Below are 27,851 nucleotides of genomic sequence, written 5' to 3' on the forward strand. Positions count from 1 at the left end.
GAACAATGAAAAAAAGAAAAGGAAAAAAAGTTGAGAAAGAGGCGACGACTACACTATTTTCTTAATTTTAAAAAATATTGTATTTAATTAAGAAGAAAATTATATTGACATATATAATAAATATTTTTATAATATAACATATTTATGTGATTTATCCATAAATAAATGTAATACTGAAAATTGAAGATCAAGTTAATTTGAAAAAACAAAAACGTGAAAACATAATAAATCAATTAATTTAAAAGGAAGTGGGTTGTGGAGAAAATTGTAATCCCCAAACAAGGGCAGGGACAAAAGGTGGGAAAGGAAAAACGGAGAGAAATTTGGGGCAAATAAATGGGTTGGTGGTGACGGCAGCGACACGACTGCGATTTTTTTTAGATTTGATCGGAGACACATAGTTGTCATCTTCATCAATCTAAGATAAAAATGCAAGGTAGCATCTATTCGAGGTGTTTTAGGGGTAGGGAGTTGTTGCTCCACAAAGCACAAAAAATGATTTTGAATTACATCCCTTCTCGCCCTTTACCTTCCCAACTACTAAACCCTCCAAGTTATCGAACTCATCTTTCAACCATTAAACGATACCCATACCCATGGGATTCTTCAAGAACCGGTTTCAAACAAATCAAGGCATTCATTTCTGATTTTCCTGCTAAAAACCCTGTATGTATGTCTTTTCATTTTTATTATATGAAAAAAGAAAAGAGTCCTCTCCTGTTTTTGTCTTTGATTGACTATTTTTGGTTTAAAGGATGGAAAATCAAATGGGCATGCCATGTTTTCAACATCTTCAGCTGGCGCAAAAAAGCCTCTCCTCAACAAGGAACAAACTCAGCCTGCAACGGAAGCCGATCAAATATCTAATGCCAGAATTATAAGCACTCTCGCTAAATACTTGTGGATGAAGGATAATTTTGAGTTCCGCTTTCGCGTTATTGCTGCCTTGACTTTACTAGTTGGTGCAAAGGTGTGACAATTGTTCTCTTCTAGTTTGCTTTATTTATCTATTTACTCTAGTATGGTAGTACTTGAGTGCGGATAATTAGTTGCTTCTCCCATCAGCATAGGGAGGGATCCTTTAACTCTGCCGCCCTCACTTAGGAAGACACTAGACCTCCACTATCACGAAGGCTTAGGCATGGAACTTGCTTTAGTTCTTCAGGAGTTAGTTATGTTATTAGTTTTTCTCAAGGAATGGGCATTATGTGGAGATTGCTGCCAAAAGGGGGATGAATATTGATTTTTCTGCTGATTAATTATTGCAAAACACTGATCTTTTGTGCATTTCATGCAACAGGTTGTGAATGTTCAAGTACCATTCTTATTTAAGCTTGCTGTTGATTGGTTGTCAACAGCAACTGGCAATGCTAGCGCGCTTGCAGAGTTTACTACTGCCAACTCTACTGTTTTGGCTCTTTTCGTAAGTCCTGCTGCGGTCTTGATTGGGTATGGTATTGCACGATCAGGGGCATCCGCTTTCAACGGTACTTCACACCTATGAAGTAATTGCTTGTGCTTGTCTTGAGATTCAGAGTTACTAGTTTTGTTCTTTCTATCATTAAAGGATATAATTTTCATGCTCAATGGAAGATAGATATCTATTTCCTTTTCCTCATCAGCAAGCCCTTTACTGTTCTGTTCTCTTTTAATATTTCTACATGCCTTCATCTTTTCTTTGTGTGCAGAATTGCGAACTGCAATTTTCTCAAAGGTCGCACTCCGCACTATTCGGTCAGTTTCACGGAAGGTAAAGACAAGTTTGGTTTGTTTGCCAGCCTATTTTGTACTGTGTCTCCTTAGATTAGTTGTCACTGACAGGAACCACAACATTTCTAGATTATCTTGGGTAACTTCCGTAATGATGACAGAACTCTGAGGGAATGGAGCGTGAATTTGTGGGGGTATTGACCCGAGATCCAAAATTATTGTAGATGATGCGTTTATTGGGAGATAGAGTCTACATTCTTATCTTTGGACAGATGTGTGATATACTAAGATGCTTACACTTCGTTGTCTGTGTCTACGATGGGCTCTTGTCAATGAAAAACTATCACAATAGTATCTCATGGATTTGTCCAAAGTTAGTCTCTTTTGTTCTCAGTTCAAAGGTGAATATTGGTCTATGTCAGTCTGTTAGAGACCATCTTGTATGGTTGTGTTAAATCATGCAAGATGAATTGAGATGGGAAATTTACCCTTGAGCCTTTTCGGCTTTTCCCGTGTCTACAACTTGAAAAATGTGGGCATTTCAAAGTGGGTAAGTGGACTTAAGAAGACTTTAATCTCTTCTACTTACGACTTACGTATTAGATAAAGAAATAAGGAGGAAGATTTTCATCTTTTTCGTGTGTAGTACTCTCCTCACACTCCAATAGAAATTTCCTTTCTTCTCCTACTATGTTTTGAAATATTCTGGTTAAACCTAGAACTGAGCAGGTCTAGGGTCTCAGTCCTTGTATAGTGTATATCCCTTAGTGTTGTTCAATACTCTGTTTCAAGTTGGTTGTCCTAGCTCGATTTGGGAAGATAATAAGGTGAATAACTGAGCATACTTCAAATGACTGACCCACCATTGACCATGTTGTCATCCATTTTCATTGTTTGAACAGTGGGTCACAGTTTAAATGTCTCCTGTTTCAACTTATGGAAATACTGGTGACAATTGGAAAATTTTCAAAAGATGAATTAGAATTTGGTATCAAATGTTATCCATTGAAGTGCTCAGAGTAAGAAATTGATCTCCTTAGTTTGTTGTTGCTTCTTATGTGAGAATAGCAGTTTAGTTAGCAGAAGATTATAAGATGCAGTTGATGTGTTGAAGTGACAAATTTACTTGTATGCACATTTGGCACTCTTTCCATTTAGGTGTAGTTTCGATAACAAAGTTGAATAGAACTCTTCAAGTCTCCATTGGTTGCTGGACACTACTGCTTTGAAAAAATATTCTTCATGTGTTCATTAGTCATTGTGCGAACTCCAAAGTGAGTTTAACTACTATATTAAAAAAAGCATTACCATTTTCAAAAAAAAATCTACTATATTAAAAAATGGTGTCCTTTGATGAGTGATCATCTAGTATGTTAGCTAAATATTATGCCCGTGTTCCATCTGGCATTAGTTAATGTTGATAGTTTTGCATTTTCAATTGCATTTATGCTTTGCACGAGTCTTGATCGTGTCATATCTTTTTACTTTACTTAAATCTTTTCTTTTAATGTGCTGATGTACATAATAGGCTCTAATATATGCAGGTCTTTTCGCACTTGCATGAACTCGATCTGCAATATCACCTTAGGTATTTCTTGACACACTTTCTTCTTAACCTGATGACTATGCATATTCTATTCTAAAGAATTGCAGCGAATTATGTGCTTATATTATTGCATTTCCTCAGAATTATCATTTGCCGCATCTGTCTTCTCTCTCTCCTTTTCCTTCCCTATTCTCTCATGTTTCTCGTCTTTAAATTGGAGTAACAACTGAATTATTGGACCTCAAAAGTGATTAAAAGCTATCATACAATATCTCTCTTGTTTCTAGGAGAAAGATCCCCTCATTTCTGTCTTCCGGTGCTGCAAGAAGGTTAACACCAGCCTGGACTGTTTATGTACACACCATTGTTGTGAAAGGCAATCGCCTCGTCGCCAATGACGAGAGGCAAGGAGACCCTTCATCGCCTATTAACTATGTGGTGATGCCATCTTCAAAAGGGCGACAAAGGCGTCACCTTTTGTATTTTCGTAAAAAGAGGTGCAATTTTTGGTTTTTAAAAGTTAAATGATGATTTTAGGGTTTCCTTTCCAAATTTACAAAGTTGTATTCCTAAACTGTGACTGAAACCAATTGACTAAGCTAGGCTTCTCTAGTGACCAACCATACTTTTCTGGTGACTCCAAAGTCCAACCAATACATATTCCTTCTTTTCTTCTTTTAGATTTCTTCTTCCTCTGATTCTTTTTCCTTCTTTTTTGAGAAAAGGGTAACTTATGATGAATTGGAAACTTACATTACCCAAGAGGTTTTTTTTTAGAAGGTAACAGTTAGAATAGTAATAAGTATTTCGTACTTAGAATAGGAATAAAAATAGGAATCCTAGTCGGAAAAGGGTTCCAATGTAGTGTCTATAAATAGGGTCTCAACGTAACAATTTAGATACACAATTCAATAATATTTTCTCATATATTTCTCACATGGTGTCAGAGCATTGGTGAGAACAAACAAGTCAGCATATGTCTGTCATTTTCCGGTGGCTGTTGGGTCTGATTTTATTATTTTTTCTTTCTGTGGGTGTTGTGCAAAAACCAACATCGGCACGAGGCTCGAAAAGCTCCCGCAACCAAACGCCAGCCAGAAAACATCCCCACGCGCTCTCATGTGCTGATCAAAGGTGGTAGTTTTCGGCAAGATCTGGCTCACACGCTGGCACGTGAGGGCTTTTCGGATCATATTTTTTGACAATTGGGATCGTCCAACCATTCCGACCAGGCCCATACTATTTTTGACCAGATCCAATCGTCAGTATTAGGGTTTCGGCTATTTCCAGGCTGTTTATGGTGACTTTTTCTGCGAGATTTGAATTTTCTTACAATCAAATCTCAATAATCAAGTTTTTTTGTTGTTTCCAAGACAAATTTAGCATAATGTCTTTTGGGTGTTGTGTTTTTGGTTTTAAAAATATAGGGATTGGAAGTTCTAGCCCTATAATCACTTTAGAACTTTTATTAGGAAGTTCAAACTATTTATCTTGGGCTTCCTCGGTTGAGCTGTGGTGCAAGGGTCAAGGTGTCCAACTTCCAAGATCACTTAACGAACAAGACTTATGTGGTAGATTTAAAGGCAAAGACTAATGAGGAAGATGCAAAAGACAAAACACAATGGGAGAAAGAAGATGCTCAATTATGTAGTCTCCTATGGCATTCTATTGATTCCAAATTGATGCCCTTTTTTCGCCCATCCCAGACATGTTATATAGTTTGGGAAAAGGCTTGTGCTTTATATACTAATTATATCGTTCGATTCTATGATATGATTGACTAGCTTAAAGAAACAAGAATCCAATATGTCTATAGTCATGGAGGAATTTGACACGTTGATGCGAGTTACTATGAATGCGAATGTCACATCCCGAAACCACACCCTAGAAGTTAGGGACAATCTCGGATTGCAATCGGCGTACTTGACCTCTCGAAGGTCTTGTACAAGCCCTTACATATCATTCATCACATAAACATAGTGAAAAGTAGTGCGGAATTAAAACTTTTCACAAAACATAACATAGTCTTTAAAATCTCTTTCATATAAAGCAATAGGAAATACTAAGTCTCAATCTCATCATCGTAAGACACAAGAATACTTGGGACACGGCCCATACTTCAATACTAATATAGAAATACTTAGTCTTTTAAAATACTTCAAATGGAAACATAAAGGTCATCCATGCCCTCGAATCAAATGAGGACATACTTCGGCTTCACTTGAACGATGCTACGATCCAAGTCTTCACTTCCCAAAAGCTTCTCACCTACCAAGAACTATATAGATAGATAAAAGCATGGAGTTAGTACAACCACATGTACTAAGTATGACATAATGCATAAAATCATGAAAACGGACATTTATTGCAAATATGCATCTTTTCTTTTTAAAAATCATATTATAATCATAAGAACAACATTTAACAACTTAGGAACACATAAGATAACATTTAAACAAATTAATGCATTTTTTAGGATCACGTAACGGTGAGTTGATTCATTGTTACAGTGAAGAGACTTCACTGTACAGTGAAGTACTTAACCTTCACTTTATACGCCCTTTAGCATGTAATTATCTCACTCAAAGCTATCCTAAGATTCACTTAAGTCACACAAAGAGAGACCACCAACACACCCTCTCTAGATGTGCCTAAACGACCCTTAAGATTACTTATAATGAGTCAATACATACTTACAAAGCATCATAAACATCAAGGTAAGATTCTTCTACCAAAGGTGATTCTAAGTCTCACTTTAGTGAGTTGTGAAGCGACCGCCCATACAATCCCTTAAACACACACTCAAAAGATCCTATAGACTCCCTAGGATAGAATCATTCTCACTTAACACACCAACACATAGATGATATGACACTCTCCTTCCAAAGGCTATCAAAAGACCTACTTAAGTAAATCAAGAAGATAACGTCCATGATTGACCTCTTCAACATTTACCTAAGTAATCCTTAAGACTACTTAAGGCTTAGATCATGCCCACAAAATCAACCAACTTCCCTAACTAGAGTCATCCTCAAGACTTCCAAAGATAAGACATGAAGAGATCATCCCTTATGCCATCTTCACACTTTAGCTAAGGAATCCTTAAGTCACTTTAGATTAGGTACTCATTCATTTACATACTTCATAACATAAGTTATTAGTTCATTAGTTCATTAAGAGACACATACATTACATAAAAGACATTTAAGTAATGGTCTTGGACAAGACCTAGGAACTCCAAGTAACACCTTCAAATCCTATTGTGCAATGTCTAGATAGCATCCCATACCACCACCTAAACCTCATAAACTTCTCTAATGCTAATAGGTATTTCATATGATGAGAATAGGCAATAACCGACAGAGACTATGATAGCAAGAAATGGAATGAGGAAATCTATCCTACTTTGATGAGGTTGTCCTACTTGCCAAGGGTTGAACTTAGACACATCCAATGTTGGCACATGGTTAAGGAATATGAAGGACATGCTTTGTAATCTAGTCTGACTCTTTAACTAGAACTACTTCCCTTACCATACTCACTCGATGCTAGCCTTCTTTCTCATAGAGTAATTCACACATTAGGTTCACATAAAAGGGTCCCATAACAAGTTCATAACCCAATCACATTTACCCTACCAAAGAAAGGTCCACTACGGCTACCTCACAATGGCGACAAGAAGCTCATGATGACTCTCCTAAGGATTAATATGATGCCGTTCCAACCAATTAACCTTAAGTCCATCATTCCTTTACTTTGAAGGATACAATTACGGCTTTCGACTTCAACAATCTTACTAAGTCAAGGTTTTCACATAAAAGACTGTTGTAAGTTCATTTAAGGTCACATGTCATTCATACATTCACGACTAAGAGTTTTGACGTCCTAATTCAAGACATCACATATTCATAATCATATATACATCAAGCAAGAAATACAAGTCAACCAAGACAAGACACCACATACTTCACTTTTAACTCATAATGAATGTCAATCTAGAAGCACATAGAAACAACCCTAACATCTTCAAGTAATCCTATATACTATCATAACATCATTAATGTGACCAATATAGACTCATAGTCAAGTAGGAATAACCAAGACTCAACCCTAAGACTATACACATAAGGTCAAAGTCATAGTCTAACATGATCACCTAAGACAACATGAATAGAAGAACACATATATGACTTCACATGTAGATAGATATTGTCATGATTCACCTAATCAACTACACATATAGCCACATTACTTCAAGTAGTTGCCAACAAGGCCATGATCATCATAATACATAAAGTAACGCTGACAAGGCCGCATCAATTGCAAGTAAACACATAACACCGCCACCATAAGTGGACCATACCAATCACAACATAATTGAAGTATAAATAACAACTAATTAAAGGAAATAGGCAGCATACCTCCACATCATCCTCAACACTTCAATTCAAAGTCAACTTACTCAACAAGACCCTCACCCAAGGCCATAACCAACAATTCAACATAAAAACTACAATAATAAATGAACTAGGTCAATTCAATGTAAATTCATCAATCTAATACAACCTAGATATCAATTTACTAAAATTATTACATCAATGAATTGCCCACATAAAACTACACAAGAATTCATCAACATTAGATCAATATCAAGTAACCCACAACTTAGTTAAAACTAGGTTCATCCAAATTCATGGGTTCATATGTAATGTAGGTTGAAATCATCAATACAACATCAATCTAATCCATAATAGACGTTTAAAAACAATTGACGCAAGAACCCATGGTAGAATCATGAAATTGGACAATTCAACTTTGAAAACTTTAGAAAACATCTTGAGAGTTGGTCTCCTTGATGAAACAAGTTTCAAGGATCAAATGCCATACCTCAATGATGATAATTCTTCACTTTGATAAAGAATCTCCACTCAATTCGTCACACCAAGCTCTTCCTTGACTTTGGACTTCAATGGAGTCTTAAAGAGTTTCTAAGGGATTTTGGGGTTCTGATTTAGAAGAATGAAGTCTTCAATGTGTTTAAGACTTATATACACATTTAAAATACCCAAAAGACCCCTAATAAACCGCTAATACTCTTATTTCGAAGTGGGGTGAAATTACGCTTTCACCCCTCACTTAACAGTGAAGCTGCACGTAGGGTAGTCCTCACAGACGGAAGGGCCATCGACGGCCTGTTGTTGACCAACGGACCATCCTGTTGGTCCGTGGTCTGGGACTGAGGCTGGTCTTTGGCCTCTCCTCTCCCACGACTAACTCCCAGTCGACGAGCCACCACCAACGAGGCGTCGACTGACCCACTGGGCGTTGATTGCCAACCGTTGGTTGGGCTATCTTAGGCAGTCTTGGCATCACTTTTGGGTCCTTCCTCAAGGACCCTTGGTTGGTCCTTGGGGATATTTTCCTAGACGTTTCCAACCCAAACAGGACCGTATACGAGTTTAGCACTTCTCACATGAATTTCATCCAAAACGAACAAGTAAAACTCGACAAAAATGCTTAGATACACAAGGTCGTTTCAAGGCGCATCTTTCGAACGTCATGGACGTTCTTGGACGTTTGACCTCCAAACTCCACGAAACTCAACACACTGCCAATATATGCTATAATAACTCATTTAAGGACCTTATAACCTCATGAATCACACATAAACTCATAGAACCACATATGAGGCACATAGGTGACTAAGTCGTCAAACGTCTTTGTCGTCCCTTGACGTTTAACTTCCAATGCACCTAAACTCTTAGACACTGCCTCGCTAACACATAATAGACTTATTTAGGATCTTAGAACATCATGACCAACATAGTAGGCTCTAGTCACCTAAGTCATTTTCGGGGTCTTACAGCGGGAAAACAACAAGAATACAGACAAACATTGTTTCTAGTTCTTACTCTTGCTAGACTTCCTCCTGATCATGATTTTGTGCATGATCAGATTTTAGCTAGCCCTACAGTTCCTACAATTGATGAATTATTCTCTCGTCTCCTTCGTCTTGCTACACCTCCTAGTCACAAAGTAGTTTCATCACCCACTGTTGACTCCTCTATTCTCGCATCTCAAACCTTTGGAAAGCGTATATGTCAATCTATGGAGAATCAACGAGGGGGAGGGCGTTTTTGGAAATCTCGATCCAAGTGTAGTCATTGTCATAAGCCTGGACACACTCGTGACGTATGTTATATTTTGCATGGTCCATCCCCCAGTTATGATCCTATTGTTCTAAAGGAATATAATGAGTTCCTTCAATATCGCGAAAGTAAACATACATCTCCACCAATAGCATATGGTGCTAAACCTAATCAACCATCCAATACTGCTTATAATACTCGGGCAGAATATGATGAGTTCCTTCAGTATGGTGTAAATAAGCAAACGTCTCCACAAGTAGTTTCGGTTACACAACGTGATGTGTCTATTGCGGGTAATTCTTTTGCTTGTGTCGCAATATAGTACTCTTGGAACATGGGTCATACTCTGGGGCTTTTGATCATATCTCTGGTAATAAATCACTTTTATCTAATAAATCACTTTCATTCGATATTGTTTATTCGCAATCTCTTTCGGCTATTACTTTAGACAACGGGATCCAAACAAAACCAAAAGGGGTTGGAAAAGCCAAACCACTATCTTTTGTCATCCTAGACTTTGTTCTTTATGTCCCTGGTTCTCAGTTTAATCTATCATCTGCTAGTCGTTTAATGAAAGCCTTCTATTGTAACATAACTTTTTTCAATGATTTTTTTCTCATGCATGAGCGCAGTACGGGACAGATGATTGGAATAGGACATGTATCACACGACCTTAAGTATCTTACCTCTTCAAATTCCTTAACAACATGCTCAGTTACAGATTTCCTAGATTTGATTCACACACGTTTGGGAAGTACGAGTCTATCCAAAGTGCAAAAGATGGTGCCTAGTTTGTCTAGTTTATCCACATCAGATTGTGAGTCGTGTCAACTTGGGAGACACACTCATGCTATGTTTTCTCGTAGTACTGAGGGTCGTTAAGAGTATATTTTTTCATTAGTACATTCTAATATTCGGGGTCCTCTATTTTCATTCCTAAGACTACGGGTGAAGCACTTTCTCATTCTGGATGGAGGCATACTATGGTTGATGAGATGTTTGCTTTACATAAGAGTGGTACTTGGGAGCCTGTCTCCCTTCCTACAGGTAAATCTACTGTTGGTTGTCGTTGAGTTTATGCAGTCAAAATTGGTCCAGAAGGCCAGATTATAGTGACACTTTCGCTCCTGTGGTTAAAACATCTTTTCGTCTTTTTCTATCTATGGCTGACCTTCGTCAGTTGGACATTAAGAATGCTTTTCTGCATGGTGATCTTGAGGAAGAAGTCTTCTATATGGAGCAACCACCTGGTTTTGTCGCTCGGGGGAGTTTAGTAGCCTTGTATGTTGATTGCGTGGGTCACTCTATGGTCTGAAACAAGCTCATTGAGCTTGGTTTGGGAAGTTCAGCACAGTAATTCAAGAGTTTGGCATGACTTGTAGTGGAGCTAATCACTCTGTGTTTTATTGACATTCTACACCAAGTCGATGTATCTATTTGGTTGTTTACATTGATGATATTGTTATCACTGGTAATGGTCAAGATGGTATCACCGATTTCAAGCAACATCTATGTAAGCACTTTCTGACTAAAGACCCTGGCAGATTGAAGTATTTTCTAGGTATTGAGGTTGCTCAGTCTAGATAAGGTATTGTTATTTCTCAACGCAAGTATGCCTTGGACATTCTTGAGAAGATAAGAATGATGGGATGTAGATCTATTCACACTCCTATGGATCCGAATGTTAAACTCCTTCCAGGATAGTGGGAGCCACTTAGTAATCCCGAAGGGTATAGACGGCTTGTTGGAAAGTTGAATTATCTCACAGTGACTAGACCTGACATCTCTTTTCCCTTGAGTGTTGTAAGTGAGTTTATGACTTCCTCTTGTGATAGTCATTGGGATGCAGTTGTTCGTATTCAGCGATATATAAAGTTAGCTCCCGGTAAAGGACTACTCTTGAGGATATGGCCATGAGCATATCATTGGATGTACAAACGCTGATTGGGCAGGATCACCCTTTGATAGGCATTCCACATTCGAATATTGTGTTTTAGTTGGAGGTAATTTGGTGTTGTCGAAGAGTAATAAACAAAATGTGGTTACTTGATCTAGTGCAGAATCAAAATATCGAGCAATGTCGACAACAACTTGTGAGCTAGTTTGGACAAACAATTGTCGGGAGAATTAAAATTTGGCAAAATTGATCAGATGGAAGTTGTGTGTGATAATCAAGCAGCTCTTCATATCGCATCATATCCAGTGTTTAATGAAAGGACTAAGCACATTGAGATGATTGTCACTTTGTCAGAGAAAAGATGCTCTCGGGAGATATTGTTACAAAATTTGTGAAGTCAAATGATCAGCTTGCAGATATCTTTACTAAGCCCCTCACATGTCCTCGTTATATCTGTAACAAGCTAAGTACATATGATTTGTATGCACCAGCTTGAGGGGGAGTGTTAGAATAGAAATAAGTATTTCCTACTTAGATAGGAATATGAATAGGAATAAGAATAGGAATCCTAGTTGAAAAAGGGTTCAAATGTAGTGTCTATAAATAGGGTCTCAATCTAACAATTTAGATACACAATTCAATAACATTGTCTCATATATTTCTCACATTAACAATCTAACAATTTAGATACACAATTCAATAACATTGTCTCATATATTTCTCACATTAACATTGTGTATATTCATCGAGCTGGTGCATGGGTTGCACTAAACCATAAACGTAAGAAATCGAATCTGAATCCTAATAGGAACCTAGGATATCTCTAATGTATTCAGTGCCCTCTACACCCAAGAGGATATTTTTAGAAGTTTCCTATTAAATCAACTAAATCTTCTCATTGTATGCTTACCATCTTTACTACAAATCTCGGCTAGTTATTCCTCATAATCTTGATCTCAAAGCCAAGATTTTAGCAGTCACATGATTCTCCAAAAGAAGGGCACAAAGGTTACTTGAAAACTCTCAAAAGGGTATCTGCAATTTTGTTCTGGCCTTGTTTGAAGCATGCTGTTAAGTCTTTTGTCCAAAATTGTCTAATATGCCAACAACATGAATACGAAACATTAGCTCTAGTTGGTCTCTTACAACCTTTACCCATTCCTAACAAAGTTTGGGAGGATATCTCCCTTGATTTCATTGTTGGGCTTCCTCCTTCTAATGACTTTGATACTATTCTTGTGGTGGTTGACATGTTTAGCAAATACAATCATTTTCTTGCTTTATCTCATCCCTTTACTACTAAAACAGCGAATGGGGTTTTTTGTAAGGAAATTGTCAGGTTGCATGGTTTATCGCGCTCCATTCTTTCAAATCGTGATGTTGTCTTCACAAGTGCTTTTCAGCTAGAACTTTTTCGCCTTAGTCGCACTCATCTTCGTATGGGTACTTCCTATCATCCCCAATTTGACGGTCAAACTGAGGTGGTCAATTGATGCCTTGAAACTTACTTATGTAGTTTTCCTCATGATAAGCCCAAATCATGGCTTCGATATCTATCTTAGGCTGAATATTCTTTTAATAGTGGATGCCATTCTTTAGCCAATATGACTCCTTTCCAGATTGTGTATGGGAGAGAACCACCACTCTTGCATCCCTTTGTTCATTAAGAAACTAAAATTGCTAAACTTGAACATCAGTTCGTGGAACGAGATCAAATGTTAGAGGTACTATGTTCCAATATCAGAAGGCTCAATCTAGAATGAAGTCTCAAGCTGATTCCAAGCGGCGTGACTTGTCTTTTAATGTGGGTGCTGTTGTTTTCCTGCGTTTGCGACCTTATCGGCAGAAGAGTTTAGCCAAACATCTTAATGAGAAGCTTTCACCTCGATATTTTGGACCATACAAAATTGTTCGCCGAGTTGGTCCTGTTTCTTATATGAATTGCAGCGTCCTGGAACATTTAAGGTACATCCTATTTTTCATGTCTCTCCGCTTCGTCTTGCTCGTGGTTGTTCTAATATTGCTCTCCTCCACCCTTATCACTATCCGAGGATTTGGAATTAATGGTGGAACTTGAAAAAGTTTTATCACATCTTTGGGTGAAAGAGTAAGGAGTGCCAACTCTGGAATTACTTATTCAATGGCTTCGTCGTCCTGTTGAAGAGGCTAGTTGGGAAGACTATGACTGCCTTGAGGACAAGGCATCTTTTCCGGGGTGGGGTGGGGGGTGGTGCATTGATACCAACCCACCTATCAACACGTACTTTAGAAGAAAATATTGACAAAAGAATAAAGAGTTGAATTCTGGACAAACAACTACAACAATTGTCTAGCCGTTATTATTCCTAGTTTGTAGTTTATAGTGTCAGTCATTTTCTGTTCTCTCTCTCTCTCTATATGTAAGCAGGATTAGTTATTGGTATTATGCAATTAGCAGGATTAGTTATTGGTATTATGTAACTAAGAATCAAAACTACTATTTTGTGGTTACTTGTCCTCTCCATACAATGTAATTATGTTTAAGATACTTGCACAAACTATTTTTCAGTAAATCTACTTGCTTTGTTCTATTTTGTCGGTTCTCTACTTCGAGTTACTATCACATTTGGTCTTCCACACTAGCTTCCAAGGCCATATGTCTAGCATTGTCTAGAGTGTGTTGAGTTACCACTCCTTTGTTATGTAGTTTCCATCTAGGTTTGTCAGACCTCACGGATAAAGCAGGATGTGAGTTAAGTACTTCCAGCAGACTGACCACTTCCCCAATTTCCCAATCATTCAGTGCTCTTCTAAATACTAGGTCCCATCCTTGTTGGCTCCAAACGTGCGATACTGTGGCATTCTTCCGTGAACTTAAAGTGTAAATGTGTGGGAAGGAGTTTCTAAGACTGTTTTCTCCAATTCCACACCTCATTCCAGAAAACAGTTCTTAAGCCATTTCCGATGGTGATAGAGACATTATTGCTGAAATGGGACTATAATCTTCTTATTCCAGACACTACACCCAAAGGTACCCATGACGTCCTCAGTTGTCCATTGAGTGACTAAACTATACTTCTGTTCTATAAATCTTCTCCAGTGAGCCCCTTCTTCTGTGCAAAATCTTCAGAGCCATTTTTGCAATAGTGAAGTCTTCTGTTTGTTGAGGTTCTTCAGACCGAGAGCCCCTGCTACCCCCTGCTGATTACTGAGGGTTCCCACATCCCACTTCACTAGATTATAACCTCTATTTTCCTTATTTCCTTGCTATAAGAAGGATCTCCTTGCCCTGTTGAGTTTCTCTACAATCCTTTTTGGTATAGGAAAGAGACTCATCATGTAAGTTGGAAGACCATCAAGTACTGACTTGATAAGGGTCAATCTGAGGTCTAGTGAAAGGTATTGACTTTTCCACCTAGACAATTTCTTGTTGCACCTTTCTATCACCCCACTTCACACCTCTAATGCTTTATTTTTTTCCCCTTCTTCAGAGTTACATCTACCACTGTTTTTCCGCACTGTTTTGGCTTTTGTTTTGTTTTTTCTCATTCAAGTTCTAGACTTTAAGGGGTTGTTTGGTTTGAATATAAGTTATGCTGGGATACGTTATGGAATAAGTTATGATGGGATTAGTTATGATGGAATTAGTTGTAATTGCTTGTTTGGTTTGTCATATTATAACTTATATTCATTGCATAATTTCTAAGGATAAGTTGTTTGTTTACAATAATTCCCTCCACCTTATTTATTTATTTATTACATTTACTTTGCAAGCTTTAATTAGTTATTCTTTTTCTTTTTTAAATAAAATTTCCATCTTATTTAGCTTATATATTTTGTGTGTGCATTTCCATGATTGTAGTGTGTGTTTTTAAAATTAAAATTTCATATTATTTAGCTTAAAAATGAAACTTCCATCTTAATTAGCTTAAAAATAAAATTTTCATCTTATTTAAGCTTTAAAATAAAACTTTCATCATATTTAGTTTAAAACTAAACATTCATCTTATTTAGCTTAAAACTAAAACTTTCAATTTAATTTTATTAAAGTAATAGAAATTTTATCATTAAAGTTATCTACATTATAACTGATATATAGAATATAATTTTCAAGTGACTAGTAAACTATTTAATTAAAAATATGCAATTTAGAGGAGTGAACATTTTAAGAGAAATCAAAATCAAAATAAACATAAGAATTAGGCAAATAAATTCAACTTGTGATATATTCATATATAAAAATTGTATTTATTATATAATTTTTTAATGGAAAAATATATTGTCATAAGAACAACTAATAATTAAGGTTGTGGATGGCATTATAAATATTGTGAAAAATTATGTTAATATGCATGAATGTGAAGTGGTGTAAATAAAAGAGTTTAAGGGGGGCTATTTTTGTTATTTTATCTACTTTAACTTATCCTGGGATTACTATTCCACCCCAAGTAAGGATAACTTATCCCAGGACTAATTGTAAATCCTAGGATAGGTTATCTCAACTTTTGCAACCAAACAACAGATTAAAGGCCACTTAAAAGTTATCGCAGTATTAAGTTCGTTTATCCATCAAACCAAACGATCCCCAAGTATTTACCATCTATTTTTCAGTTTTTGAATTGAAATATTTGCTAATAGGTTATTGCTATTGAGATTTTGATTATTTATATATGCAGTTAAATATTTTATTTTTTGGTATTAATTGATGCCACATTGAAAAAAGGCGAGTGCCTCGCCGCTCGCGTGGCCTTTGGCGAGGTAGATACTTGTCATCTTTTATCGTCTTTCTCGTCCAAAAATTTGGTATACACTTTGACTCTATCTTTTAGAAGTAGGAATAATCGTGTTGTTCTTTTTTTATGTGAGGCATGTTGCGGCTGCAGAAACCTAATTACCCAGAATATTATACAAAAGCAAATGAATCTACATTTCATACAAGAATTTAACTTCCCATTGTGGAATCATGGTGCCAATGATTGAATAGAAGGCCTAAAACTGTGCCTGTTGCTATATCATATTCTAGCTTCAAAGAGAACAAAGCGTTCAAAAAAAGAAGCAAGGATGTCATGACATAAATGTAATTTGCTGCTCTACCAGCATTGAAAGCAATATATTCTGATGGCTGTGCTTTAAAAGAATCCAGTCTTATAATGACTTACACTAAGTACCTAGTTCCTTTAAAATTCACACTTTGTTCAATATTGAAGTCTGAGTGGATAACTAATGCAATCAGCCTCATCAGTCGAATAGTCTGTTTCCTTCAAAGACCAGGTTAAATAAGGCATACCAGTTGGGTTATTATACTGTGAACTTGGTTCTGTTTAGTTCTATGTTAAGTTTCATCTACTTGTGGCTTTGTTCTATATTGACTTAGTCTTTCCTGATGCCAAGGACCTTGGTGAATGGGTACCATGTCACTATAATAAGATGCTTAGGACAGTTACTGTCTATATCTTATATTTTCTTAAAAATATCCGAGTGTTTAAATTTTATTCCATCTGTTTTGCTCTTGTGAAGGTGATTTGTGGTGTGTCATAGATTTGTTTTTATATTCTTCTTGCATTTTGCAGTCGAGAAACAGGTGGTCTTAATCGGGTCATTGACCGTGGTAGCCGAGCTATCAATTTTATTCTTTCGTCAATGGTTTTCAATGTTTTCCCGACGATATTGGAGGTATATATATTCATTTATTCCATCATTTAGAAGGCAGCATTTTTGATTAAAAATTCCTAAATTTCTCATGTTGCTTCAAGTATTACTCCAACTGTATTAACATGAACCTTTTCAGATATCAATGGTATCAGGTATACTTGCATACAGATTCGGAGCTTCCTTTGCATGGATTACATCACTGTCAGTGGCTGCATATATCGCTTTCACCTTAAGTATTACCCAGGTTATCTACGAGCTAAACTCATCAAGCATTAGGAAAGGTCTTCTATTTTTGGATTTCATGTCCCTTTCCATCTTTTAGTTATTTATGGTCATACTAGTGGCAGCTAGGTGATAGCTGATATATCAGTAACTTTTAGTGAGTCTGGCTTCTAGTATCTTTTGTCCAAAACTTCCTGTTCATTTTGTATTTTACAGTGGCGAACTAAGTTTAGGAAGGAGATGAATAAAGCTGATAATGATGCAAGCACACGAGCAATCGATTCTCTTATCAACTATGAGGTAAGCTTGTGTTTCTACGTACCATGGTTAACTTGTTTTACCATGATTAACTTATTTTATCCATTTTCTGATATGCAATACACTTGATTGTATTGGCAATTTTCATTTTTGACAGACTGTTAAGTACTTTAACAATGAGGTGTATGAAACCGAGAAGTATGATCACTTTTTAAAGAGTAAGTTGTAATGCCTTATGGCTTTTCCCTATCATATAATAAGCTCTTCTGCACTCTTATGTTATGTTATTATGTTTTGTATATGTTGGGCGAATCAGATTGCATCAACTGTGCCAACATTTATGATTTAACACAGTTTTTGGCAATTAGTTTAAGTCAAAATTTCAGGTAAAGTATAGGAGAAGTTCAATCTTATAATGATTTAAGTTACTTGATAAAGAAAAACATAAATCATTGAAATTTATTCAGTTTCGCAGAATGGATACCATGTCTACATGGCTTCCCTTCAACAAACATGGGTTGGCTTCACCTTATCAGAAAAATAGAAACATGGGTTTGCTTCACTGTAAGTGTACACTTTGTTATGGAATCTAGCGATAAGGCAAAACAGAAGAATATGTTCTTTTTCCTTTGTGGTCTTAAAACTATTATATACTAGTGTACTAAAGGAACATCATCTACTTTCTGTGCAATATGAGCATTATTGGATGGTCAGTCAAGTTGAGCGATAGAGGCTACTTGTGGAGATGTTTGCTTACTTGCGCGATTTGGAATAAACTCATTATATTACTTTAGAGCGATAGGATCATGACTGGGTGGTGGACCATGCAAAACTTATGTCTGAGTGTATCCAAGCTTATGACAATAACTACCATTGGGTCTAGGTTTCCGAAAACTACCTCCTCGTGGATTCTCCATAGATTGATATGTTCGCTTTTCTATGATTTGAGATGCGAGAACAAAGGAGACATTGGTCGGTGATAAAACTACTTTGTGACTGGGCAGTGCGGCACGACGAAGTAGACGAGAGAATAATTCATTAACTGTAGGAGCGCGAGGACTAGCTAAAATCTAAACACACTGAATGATGGTAAGTAGGAAGTCCAATGCGTGGTCAGATCTTGCTGGAAAGTCGCACGTTAGGTTTTTGTTGCTGGAGAGTGGGGGACCCATGGTGGTGTTGGTTTTCTCACAGCATTGATAAAAACAGCTGATGATGCAAATCAGCCCCAACAGTCGCCAGAAGTTGATGCACGATGACTTGTTGACTGAGTTTTCTTCCCCGTGTTTCTCACCAATGCTCTAATACCATGTGAAAAATATTGGAGAAGAATATTATTAAATTGTGTATTTACATTATTATACAAAGACTACTTATAATCATTATTATACAAAATCCTTCATAAAAAAATAATACAATTCTTTATCAAGTAGGATTCTATATACTAGTCCCATTCTAAGTAGGATTGTATATGCTATTCTTCTTCCTATCTTATTCTAACACTACCAAAACACCATCAAACACCAAATCTATATCTGGTAAATCAGCCATGAACGCCCATCATCTTCACAGTCCATCCGATTCTATGACAGCTGGAAACAACCATTTCTCTGACCAATTCATCTTTTTCTATGACACCCTGATATTACACTCCCTACAGCCTATTTAACAATCATAGCCTCCCTCAAAGATTAGTTTATCCGGTTGAAATTGTGTCTGATTCGCCCGTTGAAACTCCAGTTTGAGGTGACGGTGAGGTTCGAAGCAGCATTGCAGTCAAATTTTCCAGAATTTTCTTGCTTTATTCTTATTGAAAGGGCCAATTTTCTTATTCTTGCTTGTGATGGGGACATGGGGTATGTATCCAGCTTGCAGTCTTCGAAGCAGCGAGATTTTAGTGCGTAAGGTTTGTATAGAATTTAGGAAGACACTTCTTCTGTGATATTTATTTTAGTGTATATTTAATAATTAAATTATTGTGTGAAAGTTCTCAAGAACCTGGAAAAATAGATACCTGATCATTGAAGCATGCCCCATCACGTAGTTGAGGATCCTCAATTATAAAGATATATATAATTAAATTATTGTGTGAAAGTTTCCAAGAACCTGGAAAAAAATAGATAACTGGTCATTGCAGCATGCCACATCACCGGGTTGAGGATCTTCAGTTGTATAGATATATAGACATAGATTCATTGGCTTATGATATACAAAACTTTGACTGTTACGTTGTCCTCATTTTCTTTTATTGGAATAAGCAATCATGATATTATGTTGTCTCCAGGATATGAAGATGCTGCCTTAAAGACACAACGTAGTCTTGCAATCTTAAACTTTGGGCAAAGTGCAATATTCAGCATAGCTCTCTCAGCTGCTATGGTTTTATGTTCTAATGGGATTATGAATGGTGTCATGACTGTTGGTGACTTGGTAGAACTTTTTCTCTAATTACCTTAGCTGAGTGATTATTTTTTCTGCAGTGCTAGCCCTCTAATAAGAAATATTACTATTTTTTATAGGTCATGGTAAACGGGCTGCTGTTCCAGCTATCGCTTCCGCTGAATTTCCTTGGTAGCGTATATCGTGAGACCATCCAAAGTTTAGTGGACATGAAATCAATGTTTCAGTTACTAGAGGTATCAGCCAGTTCCTTGATATCATTGTTGTTTTGTTTTATTTGCTAAATACATTTGTGCTATCTAAATGATTATAGAGGAAACAGTTAGGCACGTGACATCAAATTTTGGAGCAGAAACATATTATGCAGACGTGAGATTTCTGGTATCAGATGATGCCTCTCGTATCTTGCTTCCTGAGTTCATAATAAGATATTCTACCTCCTATTGTGTCTCTAGGGGACTGTCTGCTTTATTTCTGCAGCTTAAAAGAATTGGATATACAAGCATTATTATATTTTTTACCCAGTCAGGATAGGATATCAGTGATGATAAAGTTGGCTTTTTAATGGAATAGACACCTCTTTCGTTCTCGTCTGATGTGGTACGAAGCACTATCTTTTCTTTATTAGTCCACTCTTGTTATTATACATTTCATTGCCCATCTCGTAGATGCTCAGACTGTGATACTGTTTCCAAATGTTGCTGAACCACCTTCTGATCTCTGCAAGAATAAAGGGTACATTTACTATGTTCTCGAATTTCCTCACCAAACTTCTTCTCAATACTTCATTGTGCAAGAATGAGTCATCACTAATGCATATTCTACCCCTCTCTTTCGTAAACGTACTGGCCACATCTATATCATTTATTCCACCCCCGAATTCTTCAACATAGAATCTGCATTTATGAATCTTTTATCCCCGCTGGACCATTTACTGCTCCTAAGAGCTTCAGAATAAGGATTATTTTGTCAGTCAACCTATGCTCCAATTGGGCAGCTCATTTGTTTTGGGATTTAATGAACCTATCCACCTTTCTGCTACAAAGGTCCATCCTGAGTTGAGTGTTAGCTCTGGGATAATCAACACCAATCTCCTCTTGCCTTTCAAGTTTATAATGCTGATGTATCTGCCATACTTGTTGAGATTTCTTGCGCAAACGGTTCAAGTGAAATCTTCTCTCATTTTCCATCTTCTGACTGAGTTTCCTTTAGACAAGGAAGCTTCCTTCAGTCTTTGGAGTATCCACATCTTAGTTTTCTTGGTAAAATGAGTCCTGGTAATGGAGTTTCTGCTTCTCTCAGTCATACCAATCCCCAGCAGTCCCTGAGAGTCTTCCAAGATCGTAATACTTGAAGCCCAAAAGCAAAATGAATGGTTTTTTCCATCAGAAAATATAGGAAATGGGTGTCTATAGAAAGGGGAATGAGTGGGAGGAAGAGAGAAGAAAAAGGGGTTGACTTCGGTGATCCTTCCGATCACCGGAGGGGGAAGGAAGTTTCAGATAAAGACCCAGGTCATTACCTCAATGGCTGTGCCTCGGAGAAGCAGGTTTTACTTTCCCTCTCTTACTTTAGCGAGGTTGTTGACCAGATCAGAAATACCGGGATGAAACTTGGTTCCGTCCATTCCACTAAATTACGAGGATAGAACCGGGACGGACCAGAATCAAACGGGATGGCACATATAGCTATTTCGAAAAAAATACTTTGTTTTTGAGTTATTTGAATTACGAAAATATGAATGTTATTTTTTTATTTTTCTAAGTTTAATAGTTAAATAGTATTTAAGTTTTGAAATTTATAATGTTTGTTTGTAATTTTACATAAGTTTATTTTAAAGATTATATTTTTTCAATTTTTACTTATAAGTTTGTAAGTTGAGTTTAAATAAAGTCAATTTTTTAAAAAAGATATTGAGTTTATGTTATAAGTTTTCAAGATTTTAATCTTTTGATGTTTATAAGTTATAACTTTTTTTTTGACGTAGGTAACTGTTTCTATTTCTGTAACACAATACCTCGGTTGTACTGAAACCATATTTACAAAAGAACTCAAAATCTACTATCCTATCCTTATAATGAGTCTAAGACATCACTGATAGAGACAGTATCATTAGATACACCAAAAACATAAAGTCAAAATACGATTCATTTTGACTTGTTCTATAGTATGTTCCATATTCTGAAAGACTCGAAGGTTCCTCTCTTTCCATATTGTCCACCATATAGCTGCAGGTACAATTCTCCAGTTGTTTCTGTTTTTAGTGTGAACTCCTGCTTCTTCCCAACTGTGTATTGCTTTTGTGATTTTGCCTGACATGGACCACGATATGTTTTTGTGACCTAGGAATAATCTCCATAGTTGACTTGTGACCTTGCAATGTATAAATAGATGAACCACTGTTTCTGCAGTTTCCCCACAAAAAAAACACCTTGAACATAAGGGGATCCCCTTTTTCATCAAGTTATCTTGTGTAAGCACTACTTCCTTAGCCGATAACTAGAAAAAGCAAGCTACTTAGTGTGGGATTTTGGCTTTCTGTGTTTCCAAGGCCATCAAAGTATCTGCTGATTTGGTTGGTTCATCTTCCCGTAGGCTGCATTTTAAAAGTCCCGTTACAATTTCCCTTCCACTGTAGGATGTCTTGTCCAGCCTTCAAACCACTAAATTGGTCAATAGTGCTGAAGAACTTTGCTACTCTTGGTTTTTCCCAATCATTGAGGTGTCTCCTGAACACAAAATTCCACCCCTGAGGTGTCCAAAATTCTGCTATTGTGCTCTATTGATGTAAAACTAAGTCATTAATATCTAGGAATAATGTCTCCATGTTGCCTGCTTCATGCCAATCATCCTTCCAGAAGACAGTTTTAGCTCCATCTGCCACTTTGACTATGGTGTTAACTTTGAATTCATTCCCAGTGTTGTGAATGGCGAGCAATTCTCGCCATTCTGCACTGAGGCGAGGCGAGCTCAAAATAGGCGACCCAAGGCGACTTGATGGCAACGTAATTGGCGGCGCCATTTTGATTTTTTTTAAAAAAAGATTTAACTTAATAATATTGTCAAAATTAGTTTTTTTTTTTTTTCTATTTTCAAACTTTCATCAGCAAAAGTCGTGTTTTCTCTTCACCACGACTCCACCTATAGTCGCTACTCCTCGTAGTCTCTTCCTCTCGAGGTGCAGCTCCTCTTCATCTCTTCCTCTCGAGTTGCTGCTCTTCTTCGTCTCTTCCTCTCGAGTTGCTGCTCCTCTTCGTCTCTTCCTCTCGAGTTGCTGCCAGCCGCCAGGACCCTGGTTTACCTCTTTTTTTTTTTCTTCTTTTCAGTTCCTCTTCTTCTTCTTGAGTTCTCTACTTCTCTTCAACTTCAGGATTAGTATTATTTTACGAAGATTGTTTGTTGGTCTGTAACTCTATATTGTTGAGAGGTTAAACTTGTCTTGAGGTTGAAAGTATTATAAGATTCGATAATCTATATTGGTATTTATATATGCAATTCAATAATCTGTTAATTGATATTTATATATGCAATATAATATTTTTAATTTTTGGTATTAATTGGCGCCTTGATTCAAAAAGGCAAGCGCCTCGCCGCGTGGCGAGGCAGGCCCTTGTCGCCTTTGTTGCCTCTCGCCGTCCAAAACACTGTTCATTCCACAAAATTCTGATAGATTTCCATAAGCTAACACCATAAGGAGTAGTGACCTCCTTTGTAATCCAATTATATGACTCTAACCCAAACACTTGGATTTTCATTTTAATATTTCCATAGCCATCTCATTCTTAAAGCTTTACTCTGATTCTTCAGATTTTTGATCCCCTACCCCCAAATCTTCTCATTTTTTTTTGATGATAAGGGAAACCCGCAGCCGCTGCCCTTTGGGTGCGCACAGGGTAAAACCTCACTCCTATGTAATAGCTCGCAAACCAGATAGGAGAGGTTTTCTCCTAATGCTATCCAACCTATTGATGATTCCTGGTGGTATAGGAAATAATGACATCATATACTTTGGAAGTGCATCAAGCACAGAGTTTATCAATATTAACCTTCCACCCATAGAGAGATCTTAGAACTTTCACCTTGCTAACTTCTTCTCACATTTCTCAATCACCCCATTCCAGATTTCCATAGACATAGACATGGCCCCAAAAGCAATCTAAGGTAGATAGTTGGTAGAGCACCAACTTCACACCTTAAGATTGTCTTTAAGATTTCCATGTTTGGCACTTCATTAACCGGGTATAGAAAGATTTTCCTCCGGTTAATATGTAAACTTGACATTCCTTCAAGTATTACCAAGATCAATCTCAGTATTTTGCGATGCTCTTCTTCAGTATCACAGAATATAAGTGTCATCTGCATACTGAAGATGAGTTATCTTCAAGCTATCCTTCCAGATCTAACAACCTCAAATCCTCTTAACCAACCTTCCCTGTTTGCTGTCTAAATCATGTCGTTCAGTCCCTCCATGACTAAAGAGGAACAAAAAGGGTGATAAAGGATCACCTTGTCTTAGGCCCCTCTGGGAATTAAAATGACTTGCTGGTGAACCATTAATAAGTTCACTATTGGATACAAAATTTAATCCACTCCATTTACGTCCAGATCCCATCTTCTCTAGCAGATCCATAAGAAAGCCCCAATTGACATGATCATATGCTTTCTCAATGTCTAATTTGCACGGGATTCCAGGTTTCTTCAAGTTCACCCTGGAGTCTATCCATAATCTGTCTTCCTTTGATGAATGCCAATTGTTGTGAGTCCACAAGCTCAGCCATCACTCTTTTCAACCTTTCAGTAAGCACTTTGGAGAATAACTTGTAAATACTACTTATCAGACTGATGGGTCTGAAGTCTATTAATTCTTTAGCACCTTTCTTCTTTGGAATATGGGCTATGAAGGTAGCATTGAAACTTCTTTCAAACCTTCCTTGCTCGTATAAATTCTGGAAGGTCTTCATGATATCATGTTTTACCACTTCCCAACACTTGATGCAGAACCCCATTGTAAACCCATCTGGACCAGGTGCTTTATCAATTTCACATTGCTTTAGACATTTCAGTACCTCCTCCTCTTCAAATCCCCTTTCTAAATCTTCCATTTCCTGCACCGTCAGCCTTGGGCAATTTGTGAAGTTGTTGGCAGGTCTTCACCGGACATTCTCTGAGTAAAAATTTTGGTAAAATTCCACTATTTCCCCTTGAATCCTTGCTTGATCATTGATCAGGTTCCCTTGAACAAGAAGTTGGTCAATGTTATTATATCTCTTGTGTGCATTAGCCATCTTGTGGAAGAATTTGGTATTCTTATCTCCTTCTTTCAACCACAAGGATTTAGATCTCTGTCACCACAAGATTTCTTCATTCTTGATTAGCTGCTCAAAGTTCATGATTAAGGATGCCTTCTCCATTGATTCCTCTGTTAAGCCTCTGGCTATTGCAATTTTGTCCAGAGTAGCCAACTTCTCTAGCAGATTCTTCCGTTGTTGAACTAGGTTTCCTTGCTCAATTCTACTCCATTCTTTCAGTTTATGTTTCAATTATGTTTCAAGGCTTTTAATTTGGAAGCTAAGACATAATCAGGTCTCCCCTGCTAATCAGAAGAACTCCACCACACCTTCACTCTATCAATAAAACCTTCTGTGCAAGCCACCAATTCTCAAACTTGAAATAACTCTAGTTCTTCTTCCAGGAACCTCCTTGAATTGTAAGCGGAGAATGATCTGACATTATTCTTTGGAGTGCAATTTGTTTCATATTATTGAAAGAGTCATCCCATTCTTGAGACACCAATATCCTGTCAATTCTTGGGGCTATTTCCCCATATCCCCTTTGAACCAGGTGAAATTAGCATTCTCAAGATGAAGATCAATCAAATTCATTTTTATTAATCCTCTGATTGAGCCAATCTCCTCCCATACTAATCTTCTTTCCACATAACAGTTAGGAGCATACACCCGTGTTATATGGCAAGTGAAGTCTTGCAAATTGCAATTGTGCTTCAAATTTATAAGTAAGAGTGTATGCACCTATCTCTAGTATTCCACCTTTCCAAATTCTACTATCCCATAGCATCATTATCCCTCCTCTAGTTCCACTTGCCTCCAAACATGCCATTGTAATCCACCTAAACCCTCCCCCCCCTAGTTCCCCATTATGTTCTTGACTACCCTCCTTTTATCCCTGCTATTTAAGCCCCTTACATTCCTTGATACTAGTTTGAATTGCATCATGTAATGGTCAGGATGTCCCTTCCCTTATCTCTCTACACCCACCACTCTTGAATTTCACATCAAAGGCGACTAAATTTTTTAATTCCTTAGAGCCTTTAAATCTGTTCTTCTTACATAATATTGCCGATTCCTGATTCCTTGCTTGTCTGGAGCTATCCACCAGAAGTAGTAGTTCCATAACCTCTTTCTCCTGTCCTCGAAAATTAGCCCTTAATAATTTACCCAGTTTCAGCATGTTTTACTTCACCAGCGCAGACACTTTCTTCTCTTTTTCTGTAATTAATTGTTGTCATGTGCGCAAAGGCACTGCCTCTTCGATCTCTCATTCTTCGATAGAAGCCAATGAATGATCTTTGACCAGCAATTGTGCATGAGCTTTCTGCCCTCCTCCTCATCTCCCCCCTCAAAACTTCTTGTGTAGTTGTTTCTTCCGCAATTTGCAGAGGCTTTTCCACCAATTCGTCACTTTGATTTGCCACTATCATCTCCTGCAGAGTGTTCTATTCTATCTCTTGCATGGCTGGAAGAGAGGTGTGGGATTCCATGTCTTCAAGAAGTCTTGTCTTTATTGAGTATGGGCTGAGCTGAATTTGTTATTTTATTAAAATTAACAAAACTTGCCTGATCCAGGCCCATTTTCCACTTCCACTTCAATTAAATACCCTTCCTTGGGCTTCTGTAGGCCTATTCTGAGCTCTTCATTAAAGAAGGCATGTGTGACTCTCACATGTCTTTTTTACATCCCCCTTTCCAGCTGTCATATGTACCTTCCCCACCTGTTCTTCTGTACAAAAATCCCTTAACTTTACGGATTTTTATACTGAATCACAGAGATTGACGTTACTTTGTGTTACCCTCTGGTCCAAATTTTGACCTAGATTTTCCAGTGGACTGTCTTCTCCAGTGGTACAACATGCCTTCTCCGGCGACATTTCACACCTCACTTTGCTTTCAGCCCATATAGGGAAATGCTATCTGATTCCCTCTCGCGCTATTGACACCTCTTGTTGTATGCCTCTGCCATCGTTTGCAACCAAAATTCTCGCCCATTTCATATGGTTCTTCAACTCTGTCTCCTCTTCAGTAGCTATCCAGCCACCACAAAGTTATCCAATTTCTCTGAAAACTTGGTGCGTCCAAAGGTGTAGAGGATTACCCACGACTTAAATCCAAGTTTCTTTGATTATCGTGGTGTTTGGAAGGCAACCAAGTACCTGACTCCTCCATTCTAGGTTAAAACCTAGTTTTTTCCGCTTCCATTGGCCTTGCACTGTCTGTTCTTCCATGAACCTGTTGGGAAATTCAAAAAGAAACATATCTCCATATAGCTTATATATGTTGACCCCAAATGTCTTCTTCCATTCAGATGATGACCATCTTCTGATCTCATATATAGAAAAGATTTTTCTTTAATTGCCTTGGCCAGATACCCAACGAGGCACCTCTTCAACAGTCCATCCTTTTGCCTATCTGCTGTGTTTGCCACCTTTGTTTCTCGATGGCCCTTTGAAATCCATTTACTATCACTCACAGTCTTCGAACATGGATAGTTGGATTCTGCTAATCTTGAGGTATTGGGTAGTACCTCTGTTTTGGAGCATTTAATAAAATTCTCTATCTTAAAAGCTATCTCGTACCATCCAGCATTCAAGACTGGTTCCGGAATAATAATTACTGATCTTCCCCCTGCATTTAAGAAGATAATGGTTATATAGATGGCGAGTGCCTGATCGAATTGATCAGGTCATGTAGGAACAAGGTTCAAGTCTACCGGTCTGTTTTTTTTTTTTTTTTTTTTTTTTTTT

The 27,851-nt window shown here is 37.3% G+C and overlaps 1 protein-coding gene across 1 annotated transcript in view; it reads left to right on the forward strand.

Annotated features, from left to right (window-relative positions):
- Positions 1-261: 261 nt before the first annotated feature.
- Positions 262-27,851, forward strand: part of LOC107031279 (ABC transporter B family member 25, mitochondrial) — a 48,791-nt gene continuing 21,201 nt past the window's right edge. The window contains exons 1-11 of the mRNA XM_015232591.2: positions 262-666; positions 755-970; positions 1,301-1,487; positions 1,689-1,750; positions 3,255-3,298; positions 16,852-16,954; positions 17,070-17,177; positions 17,372-17,455; positions 17,571-17,631; positions 19,698-19,843; positions 19,933-20,049. Of these exons, the coding sequence (XP_015088077.1) occupies positions 430-666; positions 755-970; positions 1,301-1,487; positions 1,689-1,750; positions 3,255-3,298; positions 16,852-16,954; positions 17,070-17,177; positions 17,372-17,455; positions 17,571-17,631; positions 19,698-19,843; positions 19,933-20,049 (1,365 nt within the window). The 5' untranslated portion in view covers positions 262-429. The remainder of the gene's footprint in view (positions 667-754; positions 971-1,300; positions 1,488-1,688; positions 1,751-3,254; positions 3,299-16,851; positions 16,955-17,069; positions 17,178-17,371; positions 17,456-17,570; positions 17,632-19,697; positions 19,844-19,932; positions 20,050-27,851) is intronic.

This window comes from Solanum pennellii, chromosome 9 (assembly GCF_001406875.1).
Source record: "Solanum pennellii chromosome 9, SPENNV200".
NCBI classification, from domain to species: domain Eukaryota; kingdom Viridiplantae; phylum Streptophyta; class Magnoliopsida; order Solanales; family Solanaceae; genus Solanum; species Solanum pennellii.